This window comes from Furipterus horrens, unplaced genomic scaffold, assembly GCF_987537825.1.
Source record: "Furipterus horrens unplaced genomic scaffold, mFurHor1.1.pri manual_scaffold_17, whole genome shotgun sequence".
Classification (NCBI taxonomy): Eukaryota; Metazoa; Chordata; class Mammalia; order Chiroptera; family Furipteridae; genus Furipterus; species Furipterus horrens.
This window is the reverse complement of record NW_028327187.1, coordinates 22,094,940-22,108,615: the sequence shown is the minus strand read 5'-3', so window position 1 is coordinate 22,108,615 and position 13,676 is coordinate 22,094,940. Positions and strand designations below refer to the sequence as shown.

Here is a 13,676-nt window from a genome sequence, read left to right as displayed (position 1 = left end):
ACTGACTAGTAATTGGTTTTACACTTGCTCAAAATGTTTTAAAATCAAATATCCTGTTTCAGAGCTCCTGAATTAGTCTCTTCACAGTACAGTTCCTTATCCAATATGATCATTTATATAAGCTTTAGCATGGGTTTGTGACATTAAATGAGTAGACCATTTGAAGTGAATGAAAATTAATTCAATTTTGTGAGTTTTGTAATACTCCTAGTTCAGCACACTGAACTGCCACAACACCGTGATTGAGGATCCCAGTTTTAACATCTAACGAAAATAGCTGGCAGGCATACTTTTAAAATGATTTGCATATACTAAGCTGATTTACAAACACCAACCCCTTTTCCTGAAATCCAAAGTTAATTTTTTACATGTTAGCTGTGAGATTGGAGTGGGGTTGCCAGTGACATTTCTTTTTCTTGTTTGTTCAGAGAAACAGGGAGGCACAATCTCAGCTGGTAAGTCAGTGAGACATAGAACACGAGTCACCTGGCTTCAGTTAGTTATGTGACCTTTAAAAAGCAAGTGCCCATTTATTCAGAAAAGAATGATTTTGAGACTATGGACAAGAAGCTACTCTTCTGCTTTAAAGAAGGAACACTTATGGGGTTAATTAAAAACTCTGATAGAGATAGAGTTGAAAAGTCCCTGACACATTTCTATACTGACTGAGTATGGTGTTTTGTACTCCCAGCAGGCAGTTAAGGTCAGACCTGTGAGTCAGAGCTGTGCACTTGGTTGGTGATGCGCATCATTGATATGTTGCCAGTCTAATAGTCCAAAAGGACTTGTGCCCAGCTCAGGTTGCTCCATTACAATCCCCAGCTGAGAAGCCACCTTTCATTTTTAAAAAAATAGATAAAAAGAAAAGCACAAACATTTGAAAGTCAAGGACCATATGTACTTTATAGCTTTTCAGCCTAAAGATTTGATGAACACTAAGTTTGAGAGGCAAATCCTTCATTGTCGCTAATTTGTCATGGTCCCACGCTGTATGAGCATGTATGTACTTTGTCAGGATGTTTTACTGAGTTTATTGTTTTGTAATTCATTGGCAATGTATTGTGGTTTGGTGCAAAGAGCACTAGACTTGGAATCAAATGCCACTTCCTGTCTGGGTGGCTTATTAACTGAGGGTAACCTTAGCATAGTTGGCATAGGATTTCTAGATGGCATCTTCTTCGCATGAACAAAAATAATCTATTTCAGTAAGCTTTGGTGGGTGCTACCTGATCCACTTGAGATCCTTTCATCCTTTTCCCTTGTGAATTTCATAACTCTGTTCTTTTAGTGCAGCTGACCCCTGTTGGGTGTGAGAGGAAGGCAGTCTGATTAAATTAACGTAGAACTTTTTTTAGTTAGTCCATTCCATCATTTTAAACTTCATGTATTTCTTACAGCGTTGTTTGTATTAACAGACTGTAAGCAACTTTTAAATATCTATACACAAGGGACTCATTAAATAAATTGTGGTGTATCAATACAGTTGAATACTGTGTACATGTTACAAAGTAGAAAGTGTGTACTAACATGGAAAATTCTCTAAAATATATTAAGTAGAAAAGGCAGGGTGTAGAAGAGTATGTATTGTATATCACCATTATGTTTTTTAAAAGGAAAAATGTATATAGCTACCTGTTTTTCATATGCCCAGTATCTCTGAAAACATAAGAAGACACTAGTATCATTGGTTACTGATGGAGGTGGAGAATGGGTGTCTGCGCACAAGCCAAAGAGAAAGACTTTTCACTATATACTCTTGTACCTTTTCAAAACAAACATTTAAGAAGTAAATCCACACACAAAAAAGAATGTTGACAGCAGCATTATTCATGATGTCTAAAAAGTAGAAACAACCCATGTCCATTAACTGATGAATGAATAAATAGAATGTGGTATATCCATACAATAAAATATTATTTGCCTATAAAAAAGAAGTGTTGGCACACCTACAACATGCACAAACCTTGAAAGGATTTTGCTAAATTAAAGAAACCAGCCACAAAAGGTCACAGCTTGTATGACGCCATTTATATGAAATGTCCAGAATAGGCAAATCCATCGACATAGGAAATAGATTAGTGGTTGCCAGAAACTGGAGGGAGGGGGATAGGGAGTGATTACTGAGAGGTCCAGGGTTTCTTTTTTGGTGATGAAAGTGTTCTGGAGTTAGATAGGGATGGTAATTGTACAGCTTGATGAATATACTGAGAACTACTGACATGTATACTTTATAAAGGGTGAATTTTATGGTGTGTAAGTTACATCTCAATAAATGAAATTAAAACAACTCAGTGAAGTTATGAACATGGAAACTAAAAATCACCATGAACATATAAAACAATGAACAGCTTTTTAAAATTTCTCCCTAAGAAATATTTTCATTGTAAAATAGTTTGCAGAGTATCACTGATAACTCCAAAGGACTTCATATCTTTTAACTCCTTTTACTAATAATAGTGATCTTTTCATTTTATTGTTAACCCAAATGAAGCCCTGATGGATAGAATTTTAGGCAAAATAAGCAAATAGAGGAGTTTGAATTATATGGATTGAGATGTTGTGGCTGCAGACCTTCCCCAAACCCCGCCACTAGGAGAGGAGGCTGTGGGAATTTCAAAGGAACCTCAGAGAATCTCTTGGACCAGTCTGTTCTTTCTCTCCCCACAGCTGATCCCAGAGCTGCCCCTGCCCCTATCCTGCCTTCCTGAGCTGGTGAACTACCCCCTGTTCCCGTCTCTGTGTTGTCCTGAGTTGAGCTGAGTCACAGGATTTAAAGAGCCCCTTCCTGAGAGGGTATTAGCCTTAAGGCCCTTGGGTAAGATCAATGGATAAGACAACACAGCTTCTCTTCCTCTAGTCACTAACTCTTCATAGGTTCTGTGTCATTGTGGATTGCTGTCCAGCAGGACAGTTGCCATTATTATAGTATATGGCCTGTCTACAGGTTGGTCAGATACCAGCCTTCTGTCAGTCTTTTCAACTCCAGGTGCTTTAACTTGAATTCGTCCTGGGGTGGCCATGACTACAATGTATCTTTGGTCAGGAGTAGGGTACATGATGCATATTTTAGTTTGCTACCCTAGAGACGTTAGTCATTACTGTGTCCACTGAAGCTAAGTCTCCCCACAAGCAATCTTACCTCACCTGGGCTGCTGAATTTTTCCTGTAAGTGGCCTAATAAGACGGGCTCTTTCAGATCCATGTCCTTGGCATTCATTGAGAATTAATTCACATAATACAAAACTAACCTACCTTCTGGCTGGAGCTACTGTTCTGATGTATAGGTAGCCTCTTTTTGTTGTTGATCTTCACAGGCCAACTTGAGATCAGAGATGTGAACCATGGGTGGCCTGCCTCATTAATTAGTCACATCACAGCAAACCCTTGTTCGTTGTGCTGGAAAGTCTAATCATTCATTGGGCTCACTGGGTCTTACTCGGTAGGAGGATTGTAGGGAAAAGCCTTCTTCACCCCAGGACTGTGTAGGTGACCCAGATCTAGCAGGTCTTTATTTACACTAGAGGATCAAGAGAGCGGGGTTTTGTTCTCCCTATGGTTTTTATCACCTGTCCCTGAAGCCTCCTTATCTCTCTTCTAGGCTGTCCTGCTACCATATGGTGATTCCTCTGGGTTACTAGGACTTTTAGAATTGCTGTCTGGTGCCCTAAGCATTCTCAGGCCCATAAGCCTGACAGCTGGACTCTTGGCCAAGCTCCTGAGGTCTTAGCTCTTCTTCACATATCCCCTTGGAGATAAATTCCTCTTCTGCAGAAATATGCTACTTGGGACATCCATATGTTTAGAGTGTAGTTAAATAAACAGTAATGGTTTGTGCTTACTGTGTGCTAGCTACTGTTCTAAATGTTGCAGATATTTATTACCTTATTTCTCCCGACAACCCAAATAATAGGGGTATTATTGTTATCCTCATTGTTCAGGTGAGCAAATTGAATCACAGAGAAGTTAAGTAATACTTGCTTGCACACAACCAGTAAGTGGTTGGAGGCAGGATTCGATTCTAGACATTCTGGCTCCAGAGTCCTTGACCTTAGCCACTACAGTGCATTCACTTGAAACTTTATTAAAAAATAGATATGGCCATATTAAACTCAGGGCTAATTCCATATTATTTGTCTTTTAAACAATCTTGGCTGTTCAAATAATTTTGTATAAAATTAAAGCTTTAATTTATTTCATAGAAATCTTCAAAAATAGCTTTGATCTGGTCTAAACCATTTTATCTGAATTCCATTGGATGCAATAATCACCATCACTGTTCAGTTTTGCATACCTTAGACAATCTGCTCTTATTTATACTAGGTACATACTCACATATTTATTCTCTTTGGGTATCATGCTGCTTGAAAATGAGCAAGAAGAGTTGGAATTTGCGGCAAATGTGCTGTACTCTTTTTCAAGTGTGACCTTTGGTAGCTTCTGCCTGTAGCTGCAGACCCCTTTTCATGTTTCATTCGCTGGACTTTGTGTTCCTGCCGTCCTGTTTATGTACTTGCTGCCTGCCATGGTGAATATATTGCTTGACTCTAAGAACTTTGCAAACAGTCAGTCATGCTGCTTGAGTGTCAGCTGTTTCAGGCAAAACCTTTGCTCCTCCATCAACCTGGTCCTTATCTCTCTTGGCTCTCTGTCAGCTGGTACTTCACAGTCATCTCAGCTACACTTTACGGTCTCTTTAACTCAACTTTTGCCATAGCATGAAAAAATGTGCAAAGTGTCGCTCTACAAATCATACAGCTGTCCCTTAGTCTTGAGGTCTGTGACACCTGAAGACACCTATCCTCTGCTGATGATTATCATAAGTCAAGGCACATGAACCCCCATTGGGCTATAAAAGCACATTTCTAGATTTTGCACTGTCAGGAGTAAAGAGCCCTTGCTGGAAGCAGCTTTGATATGGTATAAGTAATAGCTCCTTGGAAGCCTGGACACTCGCGTTCTACACCAGGAGCTGAGGTTAACACAGTGAAGCAAGTTGTCTCTCATCTCTGGGTCTTCGTTGCCCCATCTGTGAAATGTGGTGGTTGGACTAGATAGTATCTGAGATCATTTCCAACTCTGTCATTATGTAATCATGAAGGTGGAAACACCCATAGACCTATTATACTCTGTCCTGACTATGTACAGACAGAGAGGAGACAAGCTACCCTTCTGGTCAGTGACCTCACAGCAGGCCACACACATTATCGCACTGGCCTTTACTCTGGTCTACCACTGAGTTCTCACATAATAGTGCCTGTCCTTGCAAATAGAATAGCTCTTTCCACAGAAAGTTATTCGTATTTGCTCTCTCAGCTGAATCACTATGGACCACCACCCTCCTGGATCTGCCTGTGAGTATCTGCTTCAAATCCAGATTGAGACACTTCTCAGGCAGACAGATAATAAATGGCCTTTGGGGAAAAGTTGACATATGGAGACCAAGTGAGGCTTTCACCTCGGGTAGTCTTGTTACATAAACAGGTAGTCCATAAACAAACCCCAGAGTTTGTGGCTGGGAGATAGGGAGCAGGAAGCAGCTTTCAGGATGCCCTTGCATGCCTGGAGCTAGTGGCTGGATACATTGTTGCAAAGATCCGCTTTACTTCCGAGACTCAGGAAGATGGGAGGGATCTTGGACTGTGAGCTGGTACGGAAGAAGCAGAGAGAGCTTACCTAGGGTTCTGTGAATGGTCAGAACTGTTTGCAACACCGACTGCATGAGAGGACGCAGGGGGAGAGAGGAGGCAGGGAGGAAGAGAAGCAGCTGCAGACATTTTGGGCTGGCTCTGGCTCTAGGAGGCTCTCTCTCTCAGGCTTTCTCTGGCCCTCACGCCCTCACTCTCTGGCTCTTGTGGGCTCCCTCCATCTGGCTTGGAGCAGGGGTCTCCAGGCGGCTTTAAGAAGAGGCTCTTGCCAGGCTGCTTGGAGAAGGAGAGGAGATCCATGCGGTTTGCAGGAAGAAGGCAGTTTGCAAGGAGGCTGAGAATCCAGGTGGTTGTGCATTGAGAGCTGGAGGGCACCACAGCACAGAAAGGACCTCCCCAATCAGAACTGAGTGATTGGCAGCTACTGGTAAAGCTGAACTGTGCCTAGGAAGTAGGGAAACGGTGTTTCTGACTTTCCTAAGACTGGCCAGGTCTGGGAGGGGGAGGCAGGACTTTGTGTAAATAAACAATTCTTTCTCTTTTCATCAAACTGGTATTCAGAGTTATGATTCTGGCGGCGGGCAATCGAACCCCTAACTAAACAGCCCGTGGGTTGTTTCAATCGGAGCAGCCCAGGGGTTCTGTTACAGTCTCAAACCTCTAGCAATCTGATTGCTCCTGCTATTAGTCAACCCTATTGTCTAACTAAATCTAGACTTCTGAGTCACACCCAGATCACTGCTTGACCTCTTTCTTTTCCTGTGCTCCCATTCCTGCTTCTGTGCACCTTTACCAACCTTTACTCAGAATTCCAGGGCTTTCCCCTGTTTGGGAGTTGAAAATACCAATATGTAATAAGGTAACATATTAATTGCACCATTTGGTAATTGAAAATAGATTGTATGTTACTAGTTGAGATCTCACACTGTAAAGTGCAGGGCTCACAAGGTATTGTGATAACACCTCTGGTCAAAGCACTCAATCTTCGTTAGAAGCTTTAAGAATAAAAAGATGGAAGCTTATTTGATTTGCTGTTTTTTCCTGTTAATGGATATTAATGAACTGGGTAAATCATAGACTACTGTCATGCATGTTTAGCCCTCAAGTATCTATCAGAGGCTTTAAATGTCCACAACAGGTGGGCTTGGTGAATGCCAGGACTTAACATGACTGAAAGGGTGTTTTGACTCACAGCACATGGCAACATGGAAATAAAACAGATATATCACAAGTGGATGGTAGAAAATAGACTAGAAGAGAATTTTAACACCTACAATATGACAGATTTATCTCTACCAGCTTCTCAGTTTTGCAATACCTTCATTTTCCCTTGATCTGAGATTCTGTATATATATTATATATTTCCTCCGAAAACTATTGGTGTTCTTTCTCTGAGTCTGTTGTTTTTCCTGTATCTTCTTTTTAAATCTGCTTTATTTTTTTAAATCTGAAATCATAGTGGCTTGCTTTGAAAGCCATTTGTTCAGTGTTGTTCTGATGGTGATTTCTGGTTAGAGGCCCCCTAAAAGTATCTGTAGGATGTGGTTGGAATAGTTCATATGTCTTGGTGAGAGTCTCATAGCAATTTAGGAAGGGGTGGACTTTGAGGATAGGAGATATTTGAAACTGTTACAAATCATGGGATGACATTTCCAAAAACCAAGTGGCAAAGACCATGGTAGGGGTTTAAATTCTCAGTCTCTGTCTGAATACTACAAGGAAACCATCTAATCCCTGGTTAATTGCGAAATGAACAGGTCTTCAGTGGAATAAAGTAGCATTTTCAAGGTCCTTTGCAATTTGCAGGGTTCTCTGTTTCATGTATGTAACCTCATTTGTAACAGGTCTTCCCCTTTCATAGCTGCCTATTCCTTTGCTTTGAAACTCAGGAGACCCTTTAGGGGTCAAGAACTCTAGCGTTGCTTTTATTTGGATCTTGCATGATGAAATCTCTCAGGTGATTCCTGTGAGGCCCCCATATTTTACTCTTTGATGGGTGTGCTCTGAATTGTGACATTTAAGCAGTTACTTTGCAAAATTTGACTTGTCAGTAAGAAAACGTGCTCTTTCCATCCTAAAGATTGACAGGAACATGAGATGGCAAGAGCACATAGGGCAAGAAATACTTGGGAGAGTGCAGCATCAAATCGCATCATATCATAGTGCATGACTGGATGCCTAATCTTGTGGTTGGAGTCACTCAGTAAAATTGTTGGCGAAGGGACTAAGTAGTCTGACAAAGTTATATTGAGAAAAAACTTGCAGTGTATTAACTTATTAATAGTATGCAGGAGGAAAAGGATAATGTAAAAAAAAAAAAAATGAAGCTCAAACCACTGATAAAACCACAAAGAGTCCCTTCCAGATTGTCATCAGCCTCTTGCCTCTAGCCATGGCTAATGGCCAGTAATCGTCGGAACAAATTTTAACTCGTTTGGAAATTTCCTCCGTAAATGAAAAATATAGTAAAGGGAGAAGGGTGACCACAAGCCAAGCTGTGAACGAGGAACTCTTGAGGTGTGGGCCAACTAGGTCACTGAATTTGCTGTGTTTGACTCTTAGGTTGCACCACTTTGAACTCTGGAAGTTTGATCCTCCCAGTGCTGTTTCTGAGGTAGAGAGCCTGGGATTAGATTGCAGTGCGAGAATCCCCACAAACGTGATTCCACTGTAAACCTTACCAGCAGCCCTGTTTCTCCCTTAACTTGACAACTTGGATTCCGTTAAAGGGGTTTAGTTATTCACATCTCAGATGAACCTCATTATAAAGTCCCACATGAAATACCACTCTTCCCCCTACCAGTGCTGCCTCCTAAATTCCCCATTATTTCCCTGATCACCCAGAATAACCACATCAGAGGGACCGTCCGCCAGTTGCTTCCCCTCCAACATATCAAACCTGTCCATTCTTTTCAGTCCTGCCCCACGATGGCCCTTACACCCCTTCTTTCCGTGCCTGTTGCCATTGTTCTCATTCATTCAGCCCCCTCCCCTTATGTCTTATCTGGACAACTGAAAAACCATTCCAGACTCTCCTTGCTTGCAGACTTTCTTCCCCAGGATCCACCTTTCTTATCACTGCTTGCATAACCCTGATCTCATCCTTCCCTTGCACCAATTGCGAAAATGCCCTTCGTGCTCTGGCTTTCCCTTCCTTTGTAGCTGGGTGTGCCACCACTTCCATATCCTATGCTGCTGCCCTCACTGGGCTGCATCCTGCTTCTGGTGCAGGTCCTGTGTTCTTCTCATAGCCTTTGTCCACACTGTACCTTTTCTTGGAATTCCCTCTCTTCAACTTCTTCTAAAGTCTTACCCGTTCTTCAGGGACCAGGTCAAATATTATCACATTCATCAAGTCTTGTCTGATCCCCCAAACCTGATACGATCATTGCCTGTGGTAAATCTCGATACCACTATGTATTTCTTATAATACCATGCTCTGCCTTGCCTGACAGTCACTTGTATATGATCTTGGTACATTTGGAAGGAAGAACTATATCTTACTCTCTCTGAGCAGCAAAATACCCTGCACCACGTAGTAGGACATCTGTTCCAAAACTGTTAAATTTTATAAAATACATAAATGGATGGGGTAGTATTATCTATAGGTGGAGCCCAAGGGTAGGTTAAAATGTAACTACTGAATTGTTGGAAGACAAGAATGTGTACATAGCCTCTGAAGTAAATGGATCATGTGCTAGAAGGAGCTTAGGACTTTTGAAACACTCACTGAAAAATCATCCTGATGTACACTGGACTGTGAAAGACTAAAAGGTTTGAAATGTGGCCTTCAAACACTGAAGAGATTTGTTAATCAAACATCAGTCAGCTCCACCAACAGTATATAAAGACACTTTGTAAACACTACAGTGATTATTAGGGATATTATTAACATCATACTGTTAATGTGTAATGAAGTTGGCTCAGACACTAATGAAACCGGTAATTGTTTGGGAGTGTGCTAAATCACAGTCAAGGTTTCTGAACCACTGATCCAAGACAGGGCAAAATTACCAGCTATTCTTACTGAGAAACTGTGTTTCACCTCACAAAGGGCCTTTTGTGTTTTGGTTTTGTGAAAGTTGTGGTTTTGTTATTTGAGGACATGGGCATGGGAACAAATGTAAGAGCAGGCAGTGGTCAGGCTTCATGAAGTTTTAAGGAAGGCAGAGTTAACCTGCTTGAAGTAAATGTAGATGGAATAAATTCTGTTGTAGGGCCAAGCTCCCAGCTCATACTGAACTTGTTGTAGTTGACTAATTAATAGTCAGGAAGTAACGCTCTAGTTTTTGTATTTTCTCTTGTGTTTTCATGCAAAATAGATTTATGTTTATTTGCTAACTTCATAAGGCTGTCACTCTGTCCATATTCTCTTGTTGCTTTTCGAAATGATCAGATGGCTAATGGAACCATCATGCTTGCTAAAAGAATAATACACCTCTTGATGCATGCCTTGAAACTAGAATTGACTTGGAGGAAAACTATTGCACTCTAAGTTTATTATTGTTCACAGCACTACAAGGAGGGGCATAAAAATACCTTGGCTCTATGTAAAAATACACCTCACTGAAACCTGAAATTTGGGGTCTGTAAAGATTAATCATCTAATAAAATACAGCATTTCCTCGGGGTGAAAAGTTGAGGTTTACTTTAGGGGTGTGGTATTGTTCAGACGGCCAAGCTCCCTACCATAATGTAATCAGGCCAGATAAGAAAGAGGCTGGAGAGTCGTGGGTAGAGCACAGTGTCACTTCCCTTCTTTTCCAGGCTTTTTCTTTTTCTTTTTTACATTATCATGTAATTTGCCTTTAACATATCCTGGCTTTTATTGTTCTGCCATTTTGCAGCTAACTAGGAGTTACTGATAATTTCAGCTGTCTTTTAGATGAACTTTTCACTGAACATTTGAAGAGCATAAATTGTGAGACTTATTCATTCATTTGTCCGTGAAGCATGTGTTACTTCCCTGCTATATGCTGGGACTAGGAAGACAACTAAAGGGTATTCCCAGGCCTCACCCTAGTAGGGGAGATGGATGAATAGGGTCAAAATCAGTGATGTGCACTAGATGAGACAGTGTCTGTAAGGTACTAAGCTCAGGGCCTGTTGCAGAGTGAAGGTCGGCTGCCTTCCTTGAACTTCAGTGGCCAAAGCCACTTTTAGGATTCCAGGTGGGACTCTGTGTTGGTTTCATATGAGAGTTGATTAACACTTTTTGCTTTTAATTCATTTTTTCAACGAATAATTATTGCAGGGAACAAATTGGGGAGAAGGTAGGAGACACAAGGTCAGGGAGCATGGTTGTGATTTTAAATACGGTGTCAGAGAAGACGTCACTGAAAAAGTGACTTGGAATAAAGCCCTGAGGAAATAGAGGAGCAATAGTGAGAGGCTTGGTGCTGAGGGAATCTGTGTTGGGACCCTGAGGCGGGGCCTGTCTGGAGGGTGCAGGGCAACAGCTCAGAGGCCAGGGAGGCTGGAGTTGAAGGGGAGTGAGGGCAACGCAGGCAGGGATGAGGCCAGAGAAGGAACAAGGCAGGGGCTCATAGAGGGACTTCCAGGCTATCCTGAGGACCTTGGCTCTTCCTAGAGATTGTTCCTGATGACCAGCCTCCAGCTCTCAGTCGGCCTGTTGAGCTGTTCCAGTATGGTAGGTTGCTGTCTTCATTTCCATCCATATTTTTACTCTTATTGTCCCTACAGTGAAAAGCATGAGATTTTGTTTGTGGGACAGAGTCTCTCCCTGGTATATAATGGGTATAGGTGTGTATGTCTCTGCCCTGCCCTGCTTTGTCTGGCACTACAGAGCTATGTGACTAGGATTGTTCTTTTCAGTAATTGTGTGAATCTGGTACATACCAAGGAGGACATAGGTCATGCCCTTGATCTCTATATTCATAGTGTATAATTTATTTTAATTACACTGGTAACAGAAGTCTATCTCTTATAGTTACTCTTATCGTTAACGGCACAAAAATGAATTCTTCGTAGGCCCAAACACAAACTCTTTCGGCTTATACAGTGGGTTAACAAGGGTGGCTCAGTGTTAAGCTATGCCAGAGCTGAGTCCAAATTTTATTCTAGTACAAGGATGACTTTCTATGTGGCCTCTCTGGCTCTGGAGCTAATTTGGATGCTGAGTAGCCCCACAGGTATTTATATGTAGTGTTTGGTATTTTTACTGGGTCCTATTCTTCTCCCTTGGATCACCTAAAATGGTTAAGAATTTTCTAGTGGGATTAAGGTTGTGATCTCTGGGGAGGGGTGGGCCATCTGCTCTCGGTTATTTTTGTGTTAGCTGCTTCCCCTTAAATGTATGTTCACAAATGAGCCACAGCCTTATCAGCTGGGGTCCAGGGAGGACTGGTCTAGGTGCTGCTCCTGAACTTGGTGTCTGAGCCATGGCTTCCCATAAACACTCAGGTAAATGTTTCATATTCTTTATCTTCTATTGAGAAGAAGTTTGTTAGGACAGTGAAACCATCATTTGTCTAAAAGATACTTAAAAAAATGAATTTAGTATTATCTAAATAGTACATAAGACAGTTCATCTCTGTTCTGTCCTTGCCTTCTAATGCTGTTTCAAAGACAAAAGATTATTCTTATTCAAGTAAAATAAGCAGTTTGTGTTATTTAAATATATATATATATATATATATATATATATATATATATATATATATAAGCATTTTATTATATTGTACATTTTTCAGGACATCTTATGAAACTAAGAAATTATGTGAGGAAACAGGGATTTTTCTTTAGCTGGAAAGAGAAATACTTATAACTAGGAAAGTCCGTAATGATTTACCATAACGTATCTTCCCTTTTTCTGAACAAGATTTTTAATCTTTCTGAATGAACAGCTATGATCCTTTTGATATAACATTTAGGTTCTATTAATTGAAAAGGGGGCAAAATTCCAGAACCTCTAGACTGTCATTATCACAAGAGTCTTCCTTTTGTTTTGTAACCTGATGTTAAAGAAAACCCTTTGTCAATGGACAAGACATGGGAGAATACGGGTCAAAGGACTAAAGGAAAGTCTCCCCAGACTGCCTGGTTCTCTCTAGTCAAACTGCTGCCTGTCTCTCCTCTGAAGCCAGGAATGTTGCTTTGTTGCCTAAGTAATGGTTCCTTCTCTAAGAAGCCAGGCAGTTTGTCCTCTCTCCCAGTTTTCAGCTTAAGGGACAAAGTAATTATCAGTGGTAGTCTTTTAGAAAAATTATATTTGAAAACGTGTGATTTTAAAAAACTGTTGATATTTAAACAATGGGAATACTTTTGGAAATGTCTCCTTTGATGTTTTAAAACAAATGTGCTGCAATGGAATTCCCTGCTTTAATGGATTAATATGCAATGTCTTCCTTGTTCAAAAGTTGAAGAGCTGTTTGTTTTTCCCCCACTCCCCAGGATCCATTTTACAAACATGGCAGCACATGCCTGAGATTGTGGTAATCGGCCAACATACACATTCTCTGGGTGAAGGCAAACTATTCAGCTGTACCAGTTGTTCCAATGGACCTTGAATGCATGTTAACTGGTAGAGTAACTCCCCATTTTATTTACTAATTAAGTGCCATAATTATAACACACCCAAACTTGGATTTTAAATTGCGCCCAATCCTGACTTAATTCTTGCTTATATAAATCTGGAGGCTATAACTGTGACTAAATTAGACAAATTAATAGACACCTTTTAGATGAGTTTTTAAATCAGGAATTATTATTTTGTATTGCATTGGGTTCATCATGACAGGAAAGGAAAATCCGCATTGCCCTGAAATGGGTTTTGTGTGGATGGCATGGGATCAGAATCCATTTTTAGGGACCATCCATATAGTGAGATGACATTCCAAGGACAAGAATTTATACTTTTGTTATTGAACACTTACAATCTGAGAAATTATGTAGTTTGAAGTCCTTTACCCTTTGGCCTTTTGAGTTGAGGACTGGGGTGGGCATGTGGGTGGGAGGGAATTAAGATCATTTCCCATATTGTAGAGCAACTGCCCGGCGGGTCACCCCCCC

The 13,676-nt window shown here is 40.9% G+C and overlaps 1 protein-coding gene across 6 annotated transcripts in view; it reads left to right on the top strand.

The window, feature by feature from the left end:
- FHL1 (four and a half LIM domains 1) overlaps positions 1–13,676 on the top strand; it is a 60,354-nt gene that overhangs the window by 36,663 nt on the left and 10,015 nt on the right. The window contains exons 1-2 of one of the 6 annotated variants that reach the window (XM_090264577.1): positions 11,953–12,068; positions 13,059–13,188. The exons of 2 other annotated variants lie outside the window; for them this stretch is intronic. In XM_090264577.1, the coding sequence (XP_090120703.1) occupies positions 13,164–13,188 (25 nt within the window). In that variant the 5' untranslated portion in view covers positions 11,953–12,068; positions 13,059–13,163. Of the gene's footprint in view, positions 1–11,952; positions 12,069–13,058; positions 13,189–13,676 lie in introns of those variants that run through there. 3 more of the 6 variants (XM_090264582.1, XM_090264578.1, XM_090264584.1) reach the window with 3 other exon arrangements.